At 39.5% G+C, this 19,593-nt stretch overlaps 1 protein-coding gene across 6 annotated transcripts in view; it reads left to right on the top strand.

Annotated features, from left to right (window-relative positions):
- Ars2 (arsenic resistance protein 2) overlaps positions 1-19,593 on the top strand; it is a 314,986-nt gene that overhangs the window by 242,233 nt on the left and 53,160 nt on the right. For all 6 annotated transcript variants that reach the window (XR_012966393.1, XM_076185179.1, XM_076185183.1 and 3 more), the window contains exon 16: positions 15,502-15,638. Coding sequence is in view for 5 of the 6 variants with exons in the window: in XM_076185179.1 (XP_076041294.1) it covers positions 15,502-15,638 (137 nt within the window). In the remaining variant the exon portion in view is untranslated. The remainder of the gene's footprint in view (positions 1-15,501; positions 15,639-19,593) is intronic.

A 19,593-nucleotide genomic window follows, 5' to 3' on the forward strand; every position in this document is an offset into this window, starting at 1 on the left:
TCAGCCAGCTGAATATTCTTTCATTTTGTTTGTTTGAAGTAAAATATTTCCTAATTTTGCATTGCATTTTGTATTTCTATATATTTTGTCATTAATAAAATGTAACAGTAAAACTTTTTTTATGCCTAGGCTAATTTGTTGTCGATAACAATATGTTCAGTACAGTACGTAAACAAAGAGAATGTGTTTTGAAATAAAATTTTACCTTACGGTTTGTATTTGTATATGTTTTGCAATTAATGAAATGTAACAGTAAAACTTTTTTATGCTTAGTTTGTTGTCGATAACAATATGTTCGGTACAGCATTTTGTATTTTTATGTTTTGCGATTAATAAAATGTAACGGTAAACTTTGTTTATGCTCTGTTGTCAATATTTTCGGTATAGTACGTAAACGAGAAGAATGTGTTTTGAAATAGAAATTTTCCTGATTGTGCCTTGCAATGATATGTATTTAACAAAAAAAAAGTATTTGTAGGTCAAAGATGACAGGACTTTATAGTTTATTCAGTATGCGTAGGCCTAGGCTACGTTTCCTAACGAAAATTATAAAAAGTTGATGAATATTAAAGAACATAGCTCAAAGATAATACGATTTTATTCAGTATGCATACATTTCCTAAAGAAAGTCTGGTGGTAAAATAATAAAAATGTTAAAAAATAAAGTATCTAATATCATAGGTCAAAGATGATAGGATTTTATTCAGTATACTTTATTTGGCCTAAGCTACGTTTCCCAAAGAAAATCAGATAAAATTATAAAAAGGTTAAAAATACTATACAACATAGTTCAAAGATGCTAAGATTATTTCAGTATGGTAAATATAATATACAATATATATATATACAGTAACAAAAATAATATATAAAGGGTAATATATACTGTATATATATAAAATCCGACTTGCGTCCAGATCGACTTACGACCTGTCTGTCGGAACCGAACTCGGTCGTAAGTCGACGACTACCTGTAATGGGAACTGCTCAAACAAGGGTGTGGGGTGAGGGGATAGCCGTGGGTGGCTGCCTGCGGTCACGTGTCAACCTCTGGGTACTGATGCAGGAGGGGGGGAGTAGGGGGGTAGCCAACAAGCTTTAGCTTGTCGCTTCCACCACCTGCGCTGTGCTATCGTGAAATTTTACTGCCCTAACCTGTTGAGGTGTAAGGTTTCTTTCGTTTGGAACACAACTAATAAGTCTGATAATGACTGCGCTTGTCGTGTCTTAATTTCTCATATGAGGCTCTTGTTGTTACTGGCAGTTGTGGTGTGGGAGATCAAAAACAGACGTATACACGGTTACACACGTGTAGACACGCACATGTAGACACGTGTTAGACAACCAGTGTACAGTATGTTGTGAATGTGCATGCGTGTACACACAAATATGAACACAGACACATGCACGTACATGCTTACTTGTACATGTGAACACAGACAGATGGACGCACACACACACACACACACACACTTGAACTACAGACACTAGAGCAAAGAAGAGAGAGAGGAGATTTGATAGCTATTTACAGAATCATGAAAGGCATAGAAATTACTGATAGAGAGAATCTGATAAAATGGGATGACAGAAATACAAGAGGACATGGAAAGAAAATAAAAAAAGACAGCTATAGAAGAGATTTGAAAAAGAACAGCTTTCCACACAGAGTAATAGATAGTTGGAACAAGTTAGATGAGAAAGTGGTGTGTGCAAAAACAATACATGAATTTAAAAATTGTTTAGATAAAATGAGAAATGAAGACGGGACCCCACGAGCATAGCTCCCCTTCCCGTAAAATACAACTAGGTACAACTAGGTAAATACACACACATATATGCACATACTCCGCACACACACGCCACACATACATATGCCACATACAGGCACATATACATATGCCACATACACACACACACACGTACGTGTATACGCCACATACACACACACACACGTACGTGTATACGCCACATACACACACACACACACACTCTGAGCTCTCTTCCAGGAGGGAAATAGCTGTCGATCACGAGTCCAACACGTGATCCAAAGACCAAGTGAAAAGACCAAGTGAATACACGTACGTGTATACGCCACATACACACACACACACACACGTATGTGTATACGCCACATACACACATGTATATACGCACAAACACACACATACGCCACATACACACATGTATATACGCACAAACACATACGCCACATACACACACACACATACATACGCCACATACACACACACACACACACACACACATACATACGCCACATACACACACACACACACACATACATACGCCACATACACACACACACACACACGAGCCACAAAACTGATTCCAAATATAAAAAATAAATCATACGAAAATCGACTTAAGCACATGAATCTGTTTTCCCTAAAAAAGCGTAGACTCAGAGGTGACTTGATACAGGTCTTTAAGATTTTAAAGGGAATTGACATCAAAAGTGACAACATTTTCACATTGAATGAGAATCAGACAAGAAACAATGGTCTCAAACTGTCCGGAAATAGATTCAATTTGGAAGTAGGTAGAAACAACTTTGCCAACCGTGTAGTTAATGAATGGAATAAACTTCCTGCACAGGTAGTGCAATGTAGTTCAGTTCGAAGCTTTAAGAATCATTTAGATAAATACCTAAGTAAGATGCTGTAATTATTATAATTTATGTTATATTATTTGTTTTTGTTTTGTTATAATTTGTCTGTCTGATTTTCATTTATTATTAGTTATATGTCAATTTATTATCATTTACTATTTACCTGTTTGTTTGTTATTCAACTATACCAATGCATTTATTTATGTATTTTAATTGTTATTTACATTGTTATAGTTTTAATTTATTATTAATATGATTTTTTTTTTTTTTTTTTTTTTTTTTTTTTTTTTTTTTTCATCCGACCTAGATATGGATCAAAAGGTCTCCTGTCGGCATGCTTTGCCTTTGTAATCCTTTGTAATCTTTGTACATACACACATACATACGGTTCTCGGTATTTAATATGGAATGTCAGCATGCGCAGATTTGGTCATACACGGTAATTTCAGGAACCTAACCCCCGCGTTATTTGAGGGACTCCTGTACACAAAAGCATTCTGCTTCAGTTGTTTCTATTCAAAGTGGTTAACCTTGCATTTTTAGAACACATATCTAGTGTTTGTATTGCTTATAGATGAATATAGAGTACAATAGAGGAAACACTATATATATATATATATATATATATATACATATATATGTATATATATATATACATATATATATATATATTTATATATATATATACATATATATATACAAATATACACACACATATTTTATGCAAGGTTAGCTACTTTGAAGAGAAACAACTGAAGTAGAGTGCTTTTGATGTATTTGTGCACTTACAATGTAATACACGAAAGCATTCTGCTTCAGTTGTTTCTATTCAAAGTGGTTAACCTTGCAATTTTAGAACACATATCTAGTGTTTGTATTGCTTATAGATGAATATAGAGTACAATAGAGGAAACACTATATATATATATATATATATATATATATATATATATATATAATACATATACAAATACACACACATTTTATGCAAGGTTAACTACTTTGAAGAGAAACAACTGAAGTAGAATGCTTTTGATGTATTTGTGCACTTACAATGTAATACAGGAAAGCATTCTGCTTCAGTTGTTTCTATTCAAAGTGGTTAACCTTGCATTTTTAGAACACATATCTAGTGTTTGTATTGCTTATAGATGAATATATATACATCTATATATACCAACAACTTTTTCCTCCTTACAAGGGGAGGTAGCCAAGGTCAAAGGCATAAAACCACTTCCACCCGTTTCATCTCCACATACTCCACTCCCATTCTCCACCCTTCCCTCCCTCTGTTCTTGGGCCCTGGATAATAGGTCATCCCAACATCTCACCCACTGCCCTGGGTCAGAAGCAATGCAGCAAGACACAGCACATCCACAGCAAGGAACTGGAACTACCAACCCTGGAACAAAGAAGAGAAAGGGGAGATCTACTGACCATTTACAGAATTATGAAAGGGATGGAAGTCCTCGATGGAGAAGATTTATTAAAGTGGAGTGAGTGCAAAAACTATACAAGAATTTAAGAACAAACTAGATGCTGAAAGATACAAAGACGTGTCACTACAAGCATAGTTCTCTTCCTGTATAATGCAACTAGGTAAATACACAACCATTCTCCATTCACCCATATCTTCTGCCTTCCTCATCACTTTTACTAATCTTTCTTCACTCATCCTTTCCATGTGTTCAAACCATCCTAATACTCTTTCATCAACCCTATCTCCCAACTCCCTTTCCACCCCTGCTCTCCTCCTCACCTCATTTCTCACTTTATCCAGCCTAGTAACCTCTACCATACTTCTCAATCATTTCATCTCAAGCACATTTAACCTCTTCCCCTCTTCCTTTCTTATGTTACATGTTTCTGCCCCATATAGTGCTGTCGACACAATCACCCCTTCATACACGGCTCGGTGGCGGATTAGTAAAGCACTGGCCTCACAAGCCAGAGAACCGGGGTTCAATTCCCCGGTCGGGCGGAGATGAGTTGGGTTTGTCTCCTTTCACGTGTAGCCCCTGTTCACCTAGCAGCGAGTAGGTACGGGACGTTAGTCAAGGAGTTGTGACCTTGCTGTCCCGGTGTGTGGTGTGTGAGTGGTCTCAGACCTACCCAGAGATCGGCTAATAAGGAGCTCTGAGCTCACCGCCGTAGGGTGGTGTCTGGCTGTCTCGACAGAGACTGCAGCAGATCCGAGGTGAGGTGAATACAAACAAAGATTAGACACACTTGAACTACCTACCCTGGAACAAAGAAAAGAAAAAGGAGACCTAACTGTATACAGAATTATGAAAGGGATGCAAGTCCTTGATAGAGATGACTTATTAAAGTGGGATAGAAGAAATACCAGAGGACGTGAAAAGAAACTTAAAAGGGATAGTTACAGAAGAGATCTGAAAAAGAATAGCTTCCCACACAGAGTGATAGATATCTGGATCAAACTGAATGAAGAAACAGTGAGTGCAAAAACTATACAAGAATTTAAGATCAAACTGGATGCCGAAAGATACAAAAGGGGGTCACTACGAGCATAGCTCTCGTCCCATAAAATACATACATATACTAAGGCTTTTTCCCCCTTACAAGGGAGGTAGCCAAAAAGAAAAAGGCATAAAATCATTCCCACCCATTCCATCTCTAAATACACTCCACTCCCCTCCACCCTCCCTCATCTTAGCACCTCCTGGATGACAGGTCATCCCTGCACCCTGTCCACTGCCCTGGGTCAGAGGCAGTGTTGCAAGGCACAGCACATCCACAGCAAGGCCGCTTCATTAAGTCAGCGACCCCCCCCCTCCATCCCCCCATGCAGAAAAGAAGAAGACGGGGAGAAATCCCTTCAGGCTGCGTCAAATTTTGCTCACACATACTACCTCATGCATCACAACATCATCCATATACAACCATTCTCCATTCACCCCTGTCTTCTGTCCTCTCCCATCCTTCCTCAACAGACATTCCCCTCTTCCCCAAAGCCCCCTTCACCCCATCCATCCATCCATCTCATCCTAGGACGACCCCTCATGTTCACTCCCTCCACATCTGCCTTCCATACCTCTTTTACTAGTCTTTCTTCACTCATTCTTTCCATGTGTCCAAACCATCCTAATACTCTTTCATCAACCCTATCTCCCAACTCCCTTTCCACCCCTGTTCTCCTCCTCACCTCATTTCTCACTCTATCCAGCCTAGTAACCCCTATCATACTTCTCAGACACCTCATCTCAAACACATTCAAACTCCTTCTCTCTTCCTCTCTTATGTTCCATGTTTCTGCCCCATACAGTGCTGTTGGCACAATCACTCCTTCATACAGTCTCCTCTTAGCATCCATTCCCAAATGTCTATTCCTCATTACACTTTTTAATCCACCAAGGCATTTACTCGCTTCTCTCAATCTACATTCTACCTCCACCTCCACTCCACCTTTTCCTGCCACATTTGCACCCAAGTATCTAAATCTATCCACTTCCTACAGTTGCTCTCCCTTAATCCTCACTTCCAGTCTACTGCCACTTTCACCCCTTGTACATCTTACCTTACTTTTACCCACATTTATCTTCAGCTTTCTTCTTTCACACACACTCCCGAACTCTGTCACCAACTTCCTCAATCCCTCCTCTGATCCTGCCACAAACACAGTGTCATCCGCAAACAACAGCTGGTTCACCTCCCCCTTTTTTCCATTTTCTTTAACATCTCCAATCCCTGACCCACCACCCTTGCATTTACCTCTCTCACCACCCCATCCCATAAATTACAACTAGGTAAATACAATCTCCTCATAGCATCCATTCCCAAATGTTTATTTTCATTACACTTTAATCCCCCAAGCCATTTACTTGCTTATCACAATCTACATTCTAGCTCCATTCCTCCCATTCCCACCACATTCCCACCCAAGTATCTAAAGCTGTCCACTTCCTCCAGTCTCTCTTCTCTAATGAATATATAAATAGATATGAAAGGGCTTTTTCCCTCTAATAAGAGAGGTAGCCAAGTCAAAAAGAAGAACCCACGCCTACCCATTCCACTCCCATCCACTACCCTTTCCTCCCTCTCATCATAGCACCTGGTGGATGAAGGGTCATCCCTGTCTCCCAGATAAATAAGTAATACATATACACATATACCAAGGGCTTCTTCACCCCTTGTCAAGGAGGTAGCCAAAGTCAAAAGGCCTAATTCCACTCCCATTTCATCCCCACTCAGTCCACTCCTATCCACCACCTCTCCCTCCCTATTTTCTTGGCTCTCCTCATGAACGATGGGCGTGCATCTCTCCCATCACCCTGGGTCAGAAGCAATGCAGCAAGACACAGCACATCCACAGCAGGGCCGCTTTATTCAATCAGTGACCCCATCTCTGTCTTATCATGCAGAAACATTGAAGACAGGGAGAAGTCCCTTTGGGCTGCATCAAAATATCATTCACACATAATCACTCCCTAATCCCCCTCCCATGCCCCACCTACTCCCATTCATCACAGTATCATCAATACACAGCCACTCTCCACTCACCCATATCTTGTGCCTTCTCCCTTCCCCAACAGACAACCCCCTCTTGGTAAATGCCCTTTTCAACCCATCCATCCATCTGATCCTCAATCACCCCCCATGTTCACTCCCTCTACCTCTGCCTTCTACACTTCTTTTACAAATCTTTTTTTCATTCATTCTTTTCATATGCCGAAGCCATCTCAGTACTCTTTTCATCAATTCTATCTCCCATCTTTTCCACCCCTGCTTCTCCTAACCTTATTTTTCACTCTATCCAACCTTGTAATACCTACCATACTTCTCAGACATTTCTTCTCAAGACACATTTAAACTCTTCCCCTCTTCCTCTTTTATGTTCCATGGCACTGCCCCATACAGTGTTTTCAGCACAATCACCTCTTCATATAGTCTTCTCTTAGCATCCATTCCCAAATGTCTATTTCTCATTACACTTTTTCAGTCCCCCAAAGCACTTGCTTTTCTCAATCTACGGTCTACCTCCACTCCTCCCTTTGCTGCCACATTTGCACCCAAGTATCTAAAGCTATCCACTTCCTCCAGCCTCTTGCCTTTAAGACTTCCTTCCAAATTGCTGCCATCCTCTCCCCTTGTACATCTCGTCACCTTACTTTTGCCCGCATTTACCCTGAACTTTCTCCTCTTACATAATAAATGAATTAATAGATTAATTTATACATATATCAATGGCTGTTTCCTCCCTTACAAGGGAGGTAGCCAAAAAACAAAGGCATACAGTCCATTCCCACCCATTCCATCCCCACATATCCACTCCCATTCATCCTCCTCCCTCCCTCTTGGCTCCTGGATAATACGTCATCCCTGCATCTTGCCCAGTGCCCTGTGTCAGAAGCAGTGTGCCAAGAACTGAAAGAAGAGTTGGAAGTTGATCCAGAACTTTTTTTGAAGGTCATTACTGGTGATGAAAGGTGGTGCTATGGCTATGACCCAGAAACTAAACAGCAGTCAAGTCACAACCCAAAAAAGCACGTCAAGTGAAGTCCAATGTCAAGACTATATTGATTTGTTACTTCAATGTGAAAGAAATTGTCCACAAAGAATGTGTTCCCCCTGGTCAAACTGTTAACCAGACTTTTTACTTGGCAGTTCTGAAGCGTTTGCGAGATGCAGTGAGATAAAAACACCCTGACCTATGACAAAATGGAAAGTGGTTGTTTCATCACAACAGTGTGTCAGTGCACACTGCCTTGAGTGTGAGACATTCTCACCAAAAATGGCATGACAGCACTTTCCACCCTCCCTGTTCACCCAATCTTGCTTCCTCTTTTTTTCTCTCTCTCCTTTCTTCTTTGTATCCCCTCATACTACAATGCCCCACACTAACAGTCCCAGAACAGCAACACAATATCTCTTCTCTAAGTGTTTTATGGTCCTGCTTTGAGGCTGTTGCCAGTTTTCTGGAGGCTGCAGGTCTTCAGCAAGAAAGACCAGAGGCAACAGATTGATGAATTGATTGATTAGTCTTCCTTGAAGTACCCTCCATCCACTTTTTATCACACTTTTTATTAGTCATTCTTCATTCTTTCCATGTACTCAAACCATACCAGTGTTTGGTGATCCACCACATCAGCCCTCATTCCATCACCTCTCCACTACTCTCCACCTCACCACCACATTTCTCATTATCCATCCTCATAACCTCCACTATTTTTCTTTAGCTTTTCATCTCTTATATTTTGATTGTAAGACAGATATTGGAGAAGTTTTTGGCAAAATATGAAAATGTCTTTTCGGCTTTTATGGATCTAGAGCAGACCTCAGAGGGTCAGAAGGAAGACATTGTGTATTTACCTAGTTGTAGTGACCCATTTTCATATCTCTCAACATCCAGTTTGTTCTTAAAATCGTGTATAGTTATGACATTCACTGTTTCTCTGTTCAGTTTGTTCCAGACACCAACACACTATGTGGGATGCTTTTTTTTTTTTTTTTTCAGGTCTCTTGTGCAACTGTCTTTAGTTTCTTTTCGTGTCCTCTTGTTTCTCTTATGTCCCACTTTAATAAGTCATCTCTGTCGAGAACTTCCATCCCTTTCATAATTCTGAAAATGGTCAACAAATTGTATCTTTCCCTTCTCAGTTCTAGTGTTGACAACTGTAATTTCTCCAATCTTTGTTCATATGTCAGATTTGACAGTGAGGGTGCCATTTTTGTCGCTGCTCTTTGGATTCTTTCAAATTTTCTTATGTTCTTTTTTGTGCTACATGCCCACATTGATACAGCATATTCTAATTTTGGTCTTATCAGTGTAACAATTATTTTTTATACCATCTCCTCATCTATGTAGTCGAAGGCCACTTTCATTGATCTTAATAAGTTGTAAGTCTCTCCAAATCATTTATTTACACGTTTGTCAGGTGTCAAGTCACTTGAGATGATTACTCCTAGGTCCCACTCTGAGTTTACTTTTTTGACTTTTTTGTTTCCAATTTTATATTGTCCCAAAACTCTATTTTCACTCTTTCCAAATTCAATTATGCTACATTTTTTGATGTTGAAGTTCATCTCATATCTCTGACTCCATTCCCATATTTTATCCAGGTCATCTTGCAGCGATCTGCAATCTTCTTCTGATCTTACTCTCTTGAGTTATTTGGCATCGTCAGCAAAAAAGTTCGTGTAACAATTTACTCCTTCATCCATATCATTTATGTATATGGCAAACAGTAAAGAAGCCAAAACAGAACCTTGTGGGATGCCACTTTTCACATCTTCCCATTTCGATTTTTTGTCTCTAAGTTAAGAAATTCTTCACCCATTCCAACAGATTGCCTTGAATTCCTCCTATTTTTTCAGTTTTACTTATTAATTTTTTGTGTGGTACTTTGTGAAATGCTTTCTGCAAATCCAAGAAGGCACAATCTGCCCATCCATCCCTTTCTTGTATTAGCCCAGTTAATCTCAAGTAAAAGCAGATTAGGTTTGTGGTGCACGATCTTCCACTTCTAAATCCAAATTGTTTGCGGTTTATTATTTTCTTAATTTGCAAGTGTTTGGTCCATTTGTTCCTGATGACCATTTCGCATATTTTTGCTACTGTGCTTGTGAGGGATACTGGTCTGAAGTTTGTAGGATCTTCCCTATTTCCTCCTTTATATATTGCTACCATGTTTGCATCTTTCCAATTTTGCGGTACCTTTCCCCCTTTGAATGAGAAGTCAATTAACTTGTATAGTTTGTCTGTCAGTTCATCTTTACACTCAGTATCCAATTTGCAATTCCTTCTGGTCCATGCAATTTTCTAACATCTAGGCTTTTTATTTGGTCTCTTATTTCTTTTTAAAAGAGAAAAGAGGCGAATCAATTAGAGAAGAAAAGGTAAAAGGTGCAGATGGAGAGATGATAATGGAAGAGAAGGCAGTGAGAGGAAGGTGGGCAGAGTATTTTAGGGAGATGCTAAATGTGAAGGAGGATAGGGAGGGAAAGGTAGTTGCAGTGGGAAGCGCTAAGAAAATGAGAGTGATGAGTGAGGAAAATGGAAGAGAAATAGGGAAGGATAAAGTGAAAGCAGCTGTTAAGATGATGAGAGCAGGTAAGGCATGGTCTGGATGGATGCCATGCAGAATGTCAGAAGAAAGGAGGTACAGTTATGGGGGACTGGCTGGTGAAGTTATTTAATGTTTGTTTAAGAGAGGGTAGAGTGCCAGAGGACTGGAGGAGTGCCTGTATAGTTCCACTTTACAAAGGAAAGGGGGACAAGTGTGAGTGTATTAGTTACAGAGGGATCAGCTTGTTGAGTGTAGTTGGGAAGGCTTATGGGAGGGTCTTGATTGAGAGGATTAGGAGAGGAACAGAGGGAGTAACTGGTGAGGAACAGTGTGGGTTTAGGACAGGTAGGGGATGTGTAGATCAGATTTTTGTGGTAAGACAGATATGTGAGAAAGCTATAGGAAAAGGTAAGGATGTTTTTTGGTTTTTTTTTTTATGGATCTGGAAAAGGCTTATGACAGGGTAGACAGGAAGGCACTGTGGGAGGTACTGCAGATATATAGGATAGGAGGAAAGCTATTAAGAGCAGTCGAGAGTTTTTATGAGAGTAGTAGGGCTTGCATTAGGATTAGAAATAGAGAGTGAATGATTTGAGGTAAAGGTGGGACTTCGTCAGGGGTGTGTTATGTTGCCCTAGCTGTTCAATCTTTACATGGATGGGGTGGTGCGAGAGGTGAATGCAAGGGTAGTGGGTCAGGGGTTGGAGATGATTCAAGAAAATGGAGAAAAGTGGGAGGTGAGCCAGCTGTTGTTTCCTGATGACATGGCACTTGTAGCAGGATCAGGGGAGGGATTGAGGAAGTTAGTGACAGAGTTTGAGGTGTGTGAAAGAAGGAAGCTGAAGATAAATGTGGGTAAAAGTAATGTGATGAGATGTACAAGGGGAGAGAGTGACAGTAGGCTGGAAGTGAGCATTAAGGGTGAGAAACTGGAGGAAGTGGATAGCTTTAGATACTTGGGTGCAAATGTGACAGGAAAGGGAGGAGTGTGGGTGGAGGTAGAATGTAGATTGAGAGAAGCGAGTAAATGCCTTGGTGGATTAAAAAGTGTAATGAGAAATAGACATCTGGGAATGGATGTGAGGAGGAGGTTATATGAAGGAGTGATCGTGCCAGCAGCAATGTGTGGGCCAGAAACATGGAACATGAGAGAGGAAGAGAGAAGGAGTTTGAATGTGTTTGAGATGAAATGTCTGAGAAGTATGATACGGGTTACTAGGCTAGATAGAGTGAGAAATGAGGAGAACAGGGGTGGAAAGGGAGCTGGGAGATAGGGTTGATGAAAGAGTATTAGGGTGGTTTGGACACATGGAAAGTGAGTGAAGAAAGATTAGTAAAAGAAGTGTGGAAGGCGGAGGTGGAAGGAGTGAATATGAGGGGGCGTCCTAGGATGAGATGGATGGATGGGGTGAAAGGGGCTTTACAAAAGAGAGGAATGTCTGTAGAGGAAGGACGGGAAAGGACAGAAGATAGGGGTGAATGGAGAAGGGTTGTGTATAGATGAGGCTGTGATGCATGAGGGGGAGTAGGTGGGGGATGGGGGATGAGGAAAAATGTATCAGAAAAAATTTGACGCAGCCCGAAGGGATTTCTCCGCGTCTTCTCATTTCCTGCATGAGGGGATGGAGAGGGGGTCGCCGAATTTATGAAGCAGCCTTGCTGTGGATGTGCTGTCTTGCAACACTACTTCTAACCCAGGGCAGTGTACAGGATGCAGGGATAACCCGTCATCCAGGAGGTGCCAAGATAGGAAGGAGGGTGGAGGGGAGTGGAATATATGGGAAATGAAATGGGTGGGAGTGATTTCTATGCCTTTTTCTTTTTGGCTCCCCCCCGTGTAAAGGGGAAAAGCCTTTGGTATATGTATATATGTATGTAGATAGTCATTTAGTTAATTGATTCCAGAGATCATACCATCAATTTTTGTGTATACCACTTTTATTTTCATATTTTCTTTTGTTTTTTGGTTGAAGTTTTAATTTTTTTGATGTACCATTTTTTCAGTCTCAAGTCCAGCACTCTCCAAAAAGCTTGTTTTTTTCCGTCTGTTCTCTTCTCATCCCAATCATTGGCTTCAATTCTGAGCACTTTCCCTTTCTCTTTTTCCTCATCACTCATTTCCTTTTGTATCCTTAAATGTTTGAATTTCTCGCTATTTGCCAGTTTGACCTCTTTCGATAATACCTCCTCTGCTATCATTTGTGTTCTCAGTTTTATTTTCAGAAATCTATGTTGTTTTTCTTTTGAATATTTGCCTATCCTGTGGATTTCATCGATTTCTTTATCGAGATTCTGACCTTCATCCTGTATTTCAGAATTTCTTTAGCTGATTCCTTATACTTTTCTCTCTGGTATCTATACATATCATGCTTTTCCTGGATGCCATGAACCACAATGCACTTACCTTTGTCAACTGTATCTCTTACCCAATTTTCCTTTTCTTTAATTATTTTCATAACAGTTTCTTTTGTATTTTCCTCCATCTGCTTTTGTAATATTTCTCTAAAAGATATTTCCTGTTCTTGTTTCCATTGATTTTTAATTAAATGAGGTCTGTTTGATTGATTGGCTCTGCCACTTCTCCGGTCACTACTTGCAACTGCTCTTTGACCTTTTTCAGTTCATCATTTTTATTTTTATCCTCATTTTTCATTCTCTTGTTTTCTGTCTTAAGAATTTCAGTTTCACTCTTTAGGTCACTTAATTCTTTAATCATTTGCTCATTACTCTTTCGCAATGTAATCAATTCCCTGTGTACAGCTCGGTAATCCAGTTTCAAATCTATGATTTCTTCCATTGAGTCATTTACTTAGCAATTTCTTAGTGCATTACTGTATCTGATTTCTCTGTCTATATCTAAACTTTTACCTACTTCACCTGGGTTTCTTTAAAATCCTGAAAAGACGTTATTTTCCCACCTTGGGTTTTTTCTAGGAGTATCTATTATTGGCATTTGGGGATTGCACCTCTAGGGCTTTCTACTATACTCGCATCAAGTCCTCTGTTGGTTGGTTCATTTGTTATTCTTTCTTCTTTATCTTTCTCCATTTTGCCTGAACTATACCTAATTCAAGAACTGGAAAAAACTTTACCAGTCACGACGAGTACCATAGCGTATCCATCCCGCACAATAACAACAGGTTTCCTTTGTTATTGGCGACAAAACCGCTAGATAGGCACGCTCACAACTCAGCACTTCCTTTCGCTTCAGTGTGTGGATGGTGTGTGTAATATATTGCAGATATAAAAGATAGGGTGAAGGCTGTTGAGGTCAGTCAAATATCTTTACACGAGTCGGAAAGCTTGTGTTAGAATAGGAAATGGAGAACTGCTAGGTGAAGGTAGGGCTGTGCCAGGATTGTGTAATGTCACAATGGCTGTTAACCTCTTCACTCCGGGGCACATCGCACATCTGGCAGCATTAGCTGCCCGACGTGCGATGTTGCGTCATAATAATCGCATTATAAAAAATAAAGTCAGTGCTCAATCATTCGTTCTCTTTCACCCGTGAATTTTGATAACCATAGAAAATATGTTGAAGCCAGTTTAGAAAGAATGGAGGTTACGTAGGTACGACTACAATAAATATAATCAAGACGCCGATGTTGTCATCATCACGTACCCACTTGCTCCTCATGACGCCTACGTAGGCGTCACCGTATGGAAGTGGTTAAACATGTACATTGATGGGGTTGTATGGAAGGTAAATGTGAGGGTGATGAGTGAATGGTTGGATATGTGAGTGGAGGGAAGTGAGCCAGTTGTTTGCTGATGACACTGCACTTGTGGCTGGGTCAGAGCTTTAGGGAATTAGTGATGGAGTTTGAGAAGGTGAGAGAAGAAATATGAAAGTAAATGTTGGCAAAAGTAAGGTTGTGAGATACATGAGGGTAGGGTGGCAGTGAGTGAGATAAATTGTAAAGCAGAGGCTAGAAGAAGTGAAAAGTTTTAAGTATTTAGGGTAACATTTTATGGGGAGTGGTGAAAATGTATTGAGGTAATGAAAAGTGTCATGGGAAAGAAGTATATTTGTGGGTGAATATGAAGAGAATGCTGTAAAAAGGGGTGATTATACCCATGACATTGTATGAGGCAGACAGTTGAAATTGAGGCAGAAAGGAGGAGTTTAAATGTATTTCAAGATGAAGTGTTAGTGTTAAGAAGCATGGATGGGGTTACAAGGATGAATGGAGAGAGAAATGAAATGTGAAATGGAGAGCATGATTGGAAAGAGAGCTGGCAGATAGGGTTTATCAGGGAATTCTGGGATGGTTTGGGCATTTGGAAAAAAGAGTGAAGAAAGACAAAGAACAAGTGTGTAATGTAGCGATGGATGGAGTGAACTTGAAGGGAAGGTCAAGAATGGGATGGATGAATGGAAGGATTCAGTGATGGTGGGATTGGGAACAAGAGAAATGTCTGTCAATCAGGGAAGGGAAAGTATAAGAGATAAGTGGGAGTGGAAAGAGTTAAATGGATGATCAATTGATATGGCCAAAAAGATTGCCCATTTTCTAAATTCTGGAAAGGCTGAGGTGGGAGGGATTTGCTATGTAATGAAGCAGTTGGGATGAACCAATTTAAACAGTTGAGCTTTGCTGTGGAGGTGCTGTATCTTGCTGCATTGCTTCTGACCTAAGTGGTGGGTAGGGGACAGGGAAGACCTTTTATCCATGAGGAGCTGAGATGATGACAACAATTGCATGTGGTATTGGTAAAGAGTGGGTGTGTCTTTGCTGGCCACCACATTATAATATTGAAAGGTATTTTTGGTACATGATGATGATGAGTAAAGTATATCATGTGACACATGTGGTATTGGTTGAAACTACAAGTACATTTCTATTTTAGGTTGAATACTTCAATAATTATTTGCGGGACCCAAAGCGGCCCCAGCTACCTGAGTACCCAGGTAATAAACAAGGTGGTGGACGTAAGGAGGACAGGCCAGACCCATATGTTGCAGCATACCCTCAACAACCAGCAGCGTAAGTGTCAGCTTTTCTTATTTTGTCTTTACACTCAGCTCTTGATTTGATGGTCCCCCATTTAACAGATTTTAGAGGTGAAGGTGAGGAGCCTACACCAAGAGGTGTGTAGCTGCAGCTGAAGCCATCATCTTTGCCATATGCATTTGGATTATTAAGGCAGGTAACAGTCACTGCTAGGAATCAGAGGGGTGTGGGATTCGAACCCATAACTAAACGAATGCAAGACCAGTACACTTATAAATATGCCAACCAACGAGTCAAATTGAATTTGAGAGTCCCCTGACTATACAATCATGGCATATCAAGAAACAGTCTTTACAATCCTTGGTAGATGTCATATTATATTGCAGTAAATATGTTGAATTTATTATATTTATCGGAACCCCCCCCCTTGTCCATTTAATTGTGAGATGGGTGTATATTCAAAAGGTATGTCATGATTTGATATCAGGTGAGATTGTTGAAAGAGGTGAAAGAATTATAATGGAATTACAACAACATTTGTATTGTATGTATATAATATATATGGAAGCAGTAGTGGGATTCAAATTTTTCGTCAGCCGGTTCTGTTATAGTCGGTGTATTTCCATCTGACACTAATTTGCAACCACTTCTTAGCCACATTTTCTTTATATTATTGTTATCAATTAAATATTCTAACTAGAAATATGGAAAACTAACAATATTATATCTAAAATGCATCTCTGGCTGCCAAACGTAAAAAATATTCAAATATTTACATACGAAAAACCTGAAAAATTGTCAGGTGGAAAATAAAATGGGGTATAGACCTGGGTGCCAACCTATAGTTAGTCTCGTGATCAAAAAATTCGATTTGGGCAACCTAGTGCAGGTGTATTTATTTTTTTACGGACGCATGTTTGTGTGGGGGTAGTGTGTGCATGTGTAGGCTATGTATGTGCTTACACGTGTGCATATGTGTACATGTACATGAGTATGTGTGCAATGCATTTGTGTTATTTATAAACAAACATGTTTGTGTGGGTAGGCCTAAGGAGTGTGTATGAGAGTGCATGTATGTATGTATGTCCATAATTATAATAAAATGTAGTTTAATAACACAAATATACAGAGAAACCAAGCACTATATACATGAAAAAAAACTGGTAACCACTTGTGTAAATAAACTATGCAATAAATCACTAACGAAAGTTACGAAACATACCGTCCCGGTACTTATCGGATGAGATGCAGAAGACCACTGACCAGCTGAGCAACTAGTCGGTTCGCCAGTTAGCCGGTTCGCCGAACTGACAAATTTGCGTGAGCCGGTTCTAGCGAATAGGTAAGAACCGGCTGAATCCCACTACTGTATGGAAGGTATAATGTAGTAGCACTTTTGTAAAATGAGACTTACTGACCCACTGTCAGAGAATGAGATAGGATGGACAGAAAATCTGTATATTTCGACACATGGACTGATTGTGCTTTCTTGGACTTACAAAAGACTTTTGACAAAGTACCACACAAAAAGCTACTAAAAATAATTAAAATAATAGGTGGAATACAAGGAAAGTTATTGGAATGGATGAAAGATTTCTTGAACAGAAGAAAAATGAGGGTGGTACTTATAGACAAGGACTCAAATTGTAAAGATATGATAAGCGGAGTCCCCCAAGGCTCTGTATTGGCCCCAATAATGTTTACTATTTATATATGTGATATGGATGAAGGCATGGAATGTTATATGAACTTCTTTCCAGACAATGTGAAACTATTAAAGAGAGTAAATACAGAGGAAGACTGCAAATCTTTTCAAGAAGACCTGGACAAAGTCTGGAAATGGAGTCGGAAGAGTATTTACCTAGTTGTATTTTATGGAACAAGAGCTATACTCATAGTGACCCATTTTCGTATCTCTCCACACCCAGTTTATTCTTAAAATCACTATTTTTCCGTTCAGTTTGTTTCAGACCGATCTGGAATTGGACTCAAAAGTGGGAAGTAAAATTTAATATAAAGAAATGTAGTATAATGGAATTTGGAAAGAGTAAAAACAGAATATAAAAAGATTACAGAATTGGGGAAGAAAAAGTAAAAGAAATAAAAAGCAAACTCAGAAAAAGATCTTGGGAGTGATGATTGGAAAGGACATGAAACCAGATAAGCATATAAATAAAATATTCAGAGAAACCTACAATTTATTGAGGTCAATCAAAGTGGCATTTGCTTATTTGGATGAAGAAATGATAAAGAAAATACTAACTACACTAATAAGACCAAAACTTGTGTACGCAGCATCACTTTGGACACCCAGTACCAAAAAGAATATTGAGAAACTAGAAAGAATACAAAGAGCGACAACCAAACTAGCTCCAACTCTCGCCGAACTAACATACAAGCAAAGAGTGTCCAAATTGAATCTAGCAACCTTGGAACAGAGAAGAGATTTGCTGACTATCTACAAAATAATGAAAGGAATGGAAGTTTTAGACAGGAACGACTTGTTAGTGTGGGACAACGGTAAAAGGAGAGGACATGGGAAAAAAACTGAAAAAGGACAGTTATAGAAGAAACTTGAAAAGGAATAGCTTCCTGCACAGAGCGATAAATACATGGAACAAATTAGACAACGAAACAGTATGTGCAAACACTATACAAGATTTTAAGATAATACTTGATACGGAGAGATGCAAAGACAGGTCACCACAAGCATAGCTCCCTTCCCGTATATTACAACTAGGTAAATACTATGTGGGAAGCTACCGTATATACTCGTCTATAGGTCGATATCTTAAGGAAAAATATTTAGGCCAAAACCTAGGGGTCGACCTATACACAAGTCATAATCTTGTTAGGTTGAAATCCAGACATGACAAGAAAGGCTAGGAAGAACTCTTACCTTTTCTTTAGGTTCAGAAATCAAAATATTTACTTACTAGTTATTACCAGTAAACAATGGGGACATGAAATACACGGTACGTACCAAAACATGTGAAATTCCTTCTAGATACGGTAACCCCATACTGTGGGTTTACCTGTTTGTTAAAATTCTTAGCACAGGCAAGCTTATTATATCATGTATACTATTATAGTACTCATAGTTGGTTGAAAAATAATAAAATATTGTGATATTCTCAAATTTAGCTTTTTATATGGTATATATTATTGTTACCATTACTAAAACAATGTAACACGAGACAACTTGTTGTGCTGTCCTGCTGCACAACAAGACGTCTCGTGTTGCCAACCAGCGACGTTGCCACCAACCTGACACATATTTTAAGAACCACCAATTTGGAAGTAGTGTGCCAGACAAGCAGGACGATAAAAGACATCACGAAGACAAAAATACACAACAACCAAACACTGGGCACCAAAGCTGGTGTTTATCGTATTCCGTGTTCCGTGTTTACATCGGAGAAACGTCACGCAACCTGAATACACGAATACGTGAACATCATTACGACGTCAGGTCATGATGTCACCACCAATGCATGTGTGACACATAGAAACAAGGAAAACCATCTTATGGACTGGAAGAATGCAGAGCTGCTGATACGAGAACCAGACAAAATCCGCAGGAAGTGTTTAGAAGCAGCGATCATTCAAGGAACGAACACTATTGAACACAATAGGGGAATGTTCAACATCTCGCCCCACATAATTCCCCTAATACCCATGGCAAAAAAAAAAAAAATAATTAAACCACCCTTTGAGAACATTTTGCCCACGGACGTTTGGGCTAGCATTCTCAACCTTTCCCAGTGTTCAATCCCCCTCCTCCTCCTCCTCCTCTCCCTTCCCCCTACTTCTTTTCTCTCCCCGTTCCCTCCTTTCCCCTTATTTAATCTCAAGCATATGTATCACAGTTTGTACTTGAAAAGGCTGTAATAAGAGAAAAGTCGTACAAATAAAGGCTCCGTCCTCATATGGTGTTTAACTCGTCGGTCTTGTCGGCAACTGCTACTTTCATGATAAAAAAAATTGG

Source organism: Oratosquilla oratoria, chromosome 5 (genome assembly GCF_046742065.1).
Source record: "Oratosquilla oratoria isolate Oo_2021 chromosome 5, ASM4674206v1, whole genome shotgun sequence".
NCBI lineage: Eukaryota > Metazoa > Arthropoda > Malacostraca > Stomatopoda > Squillidae > Oratosquilla > Oratosquilla oratoria.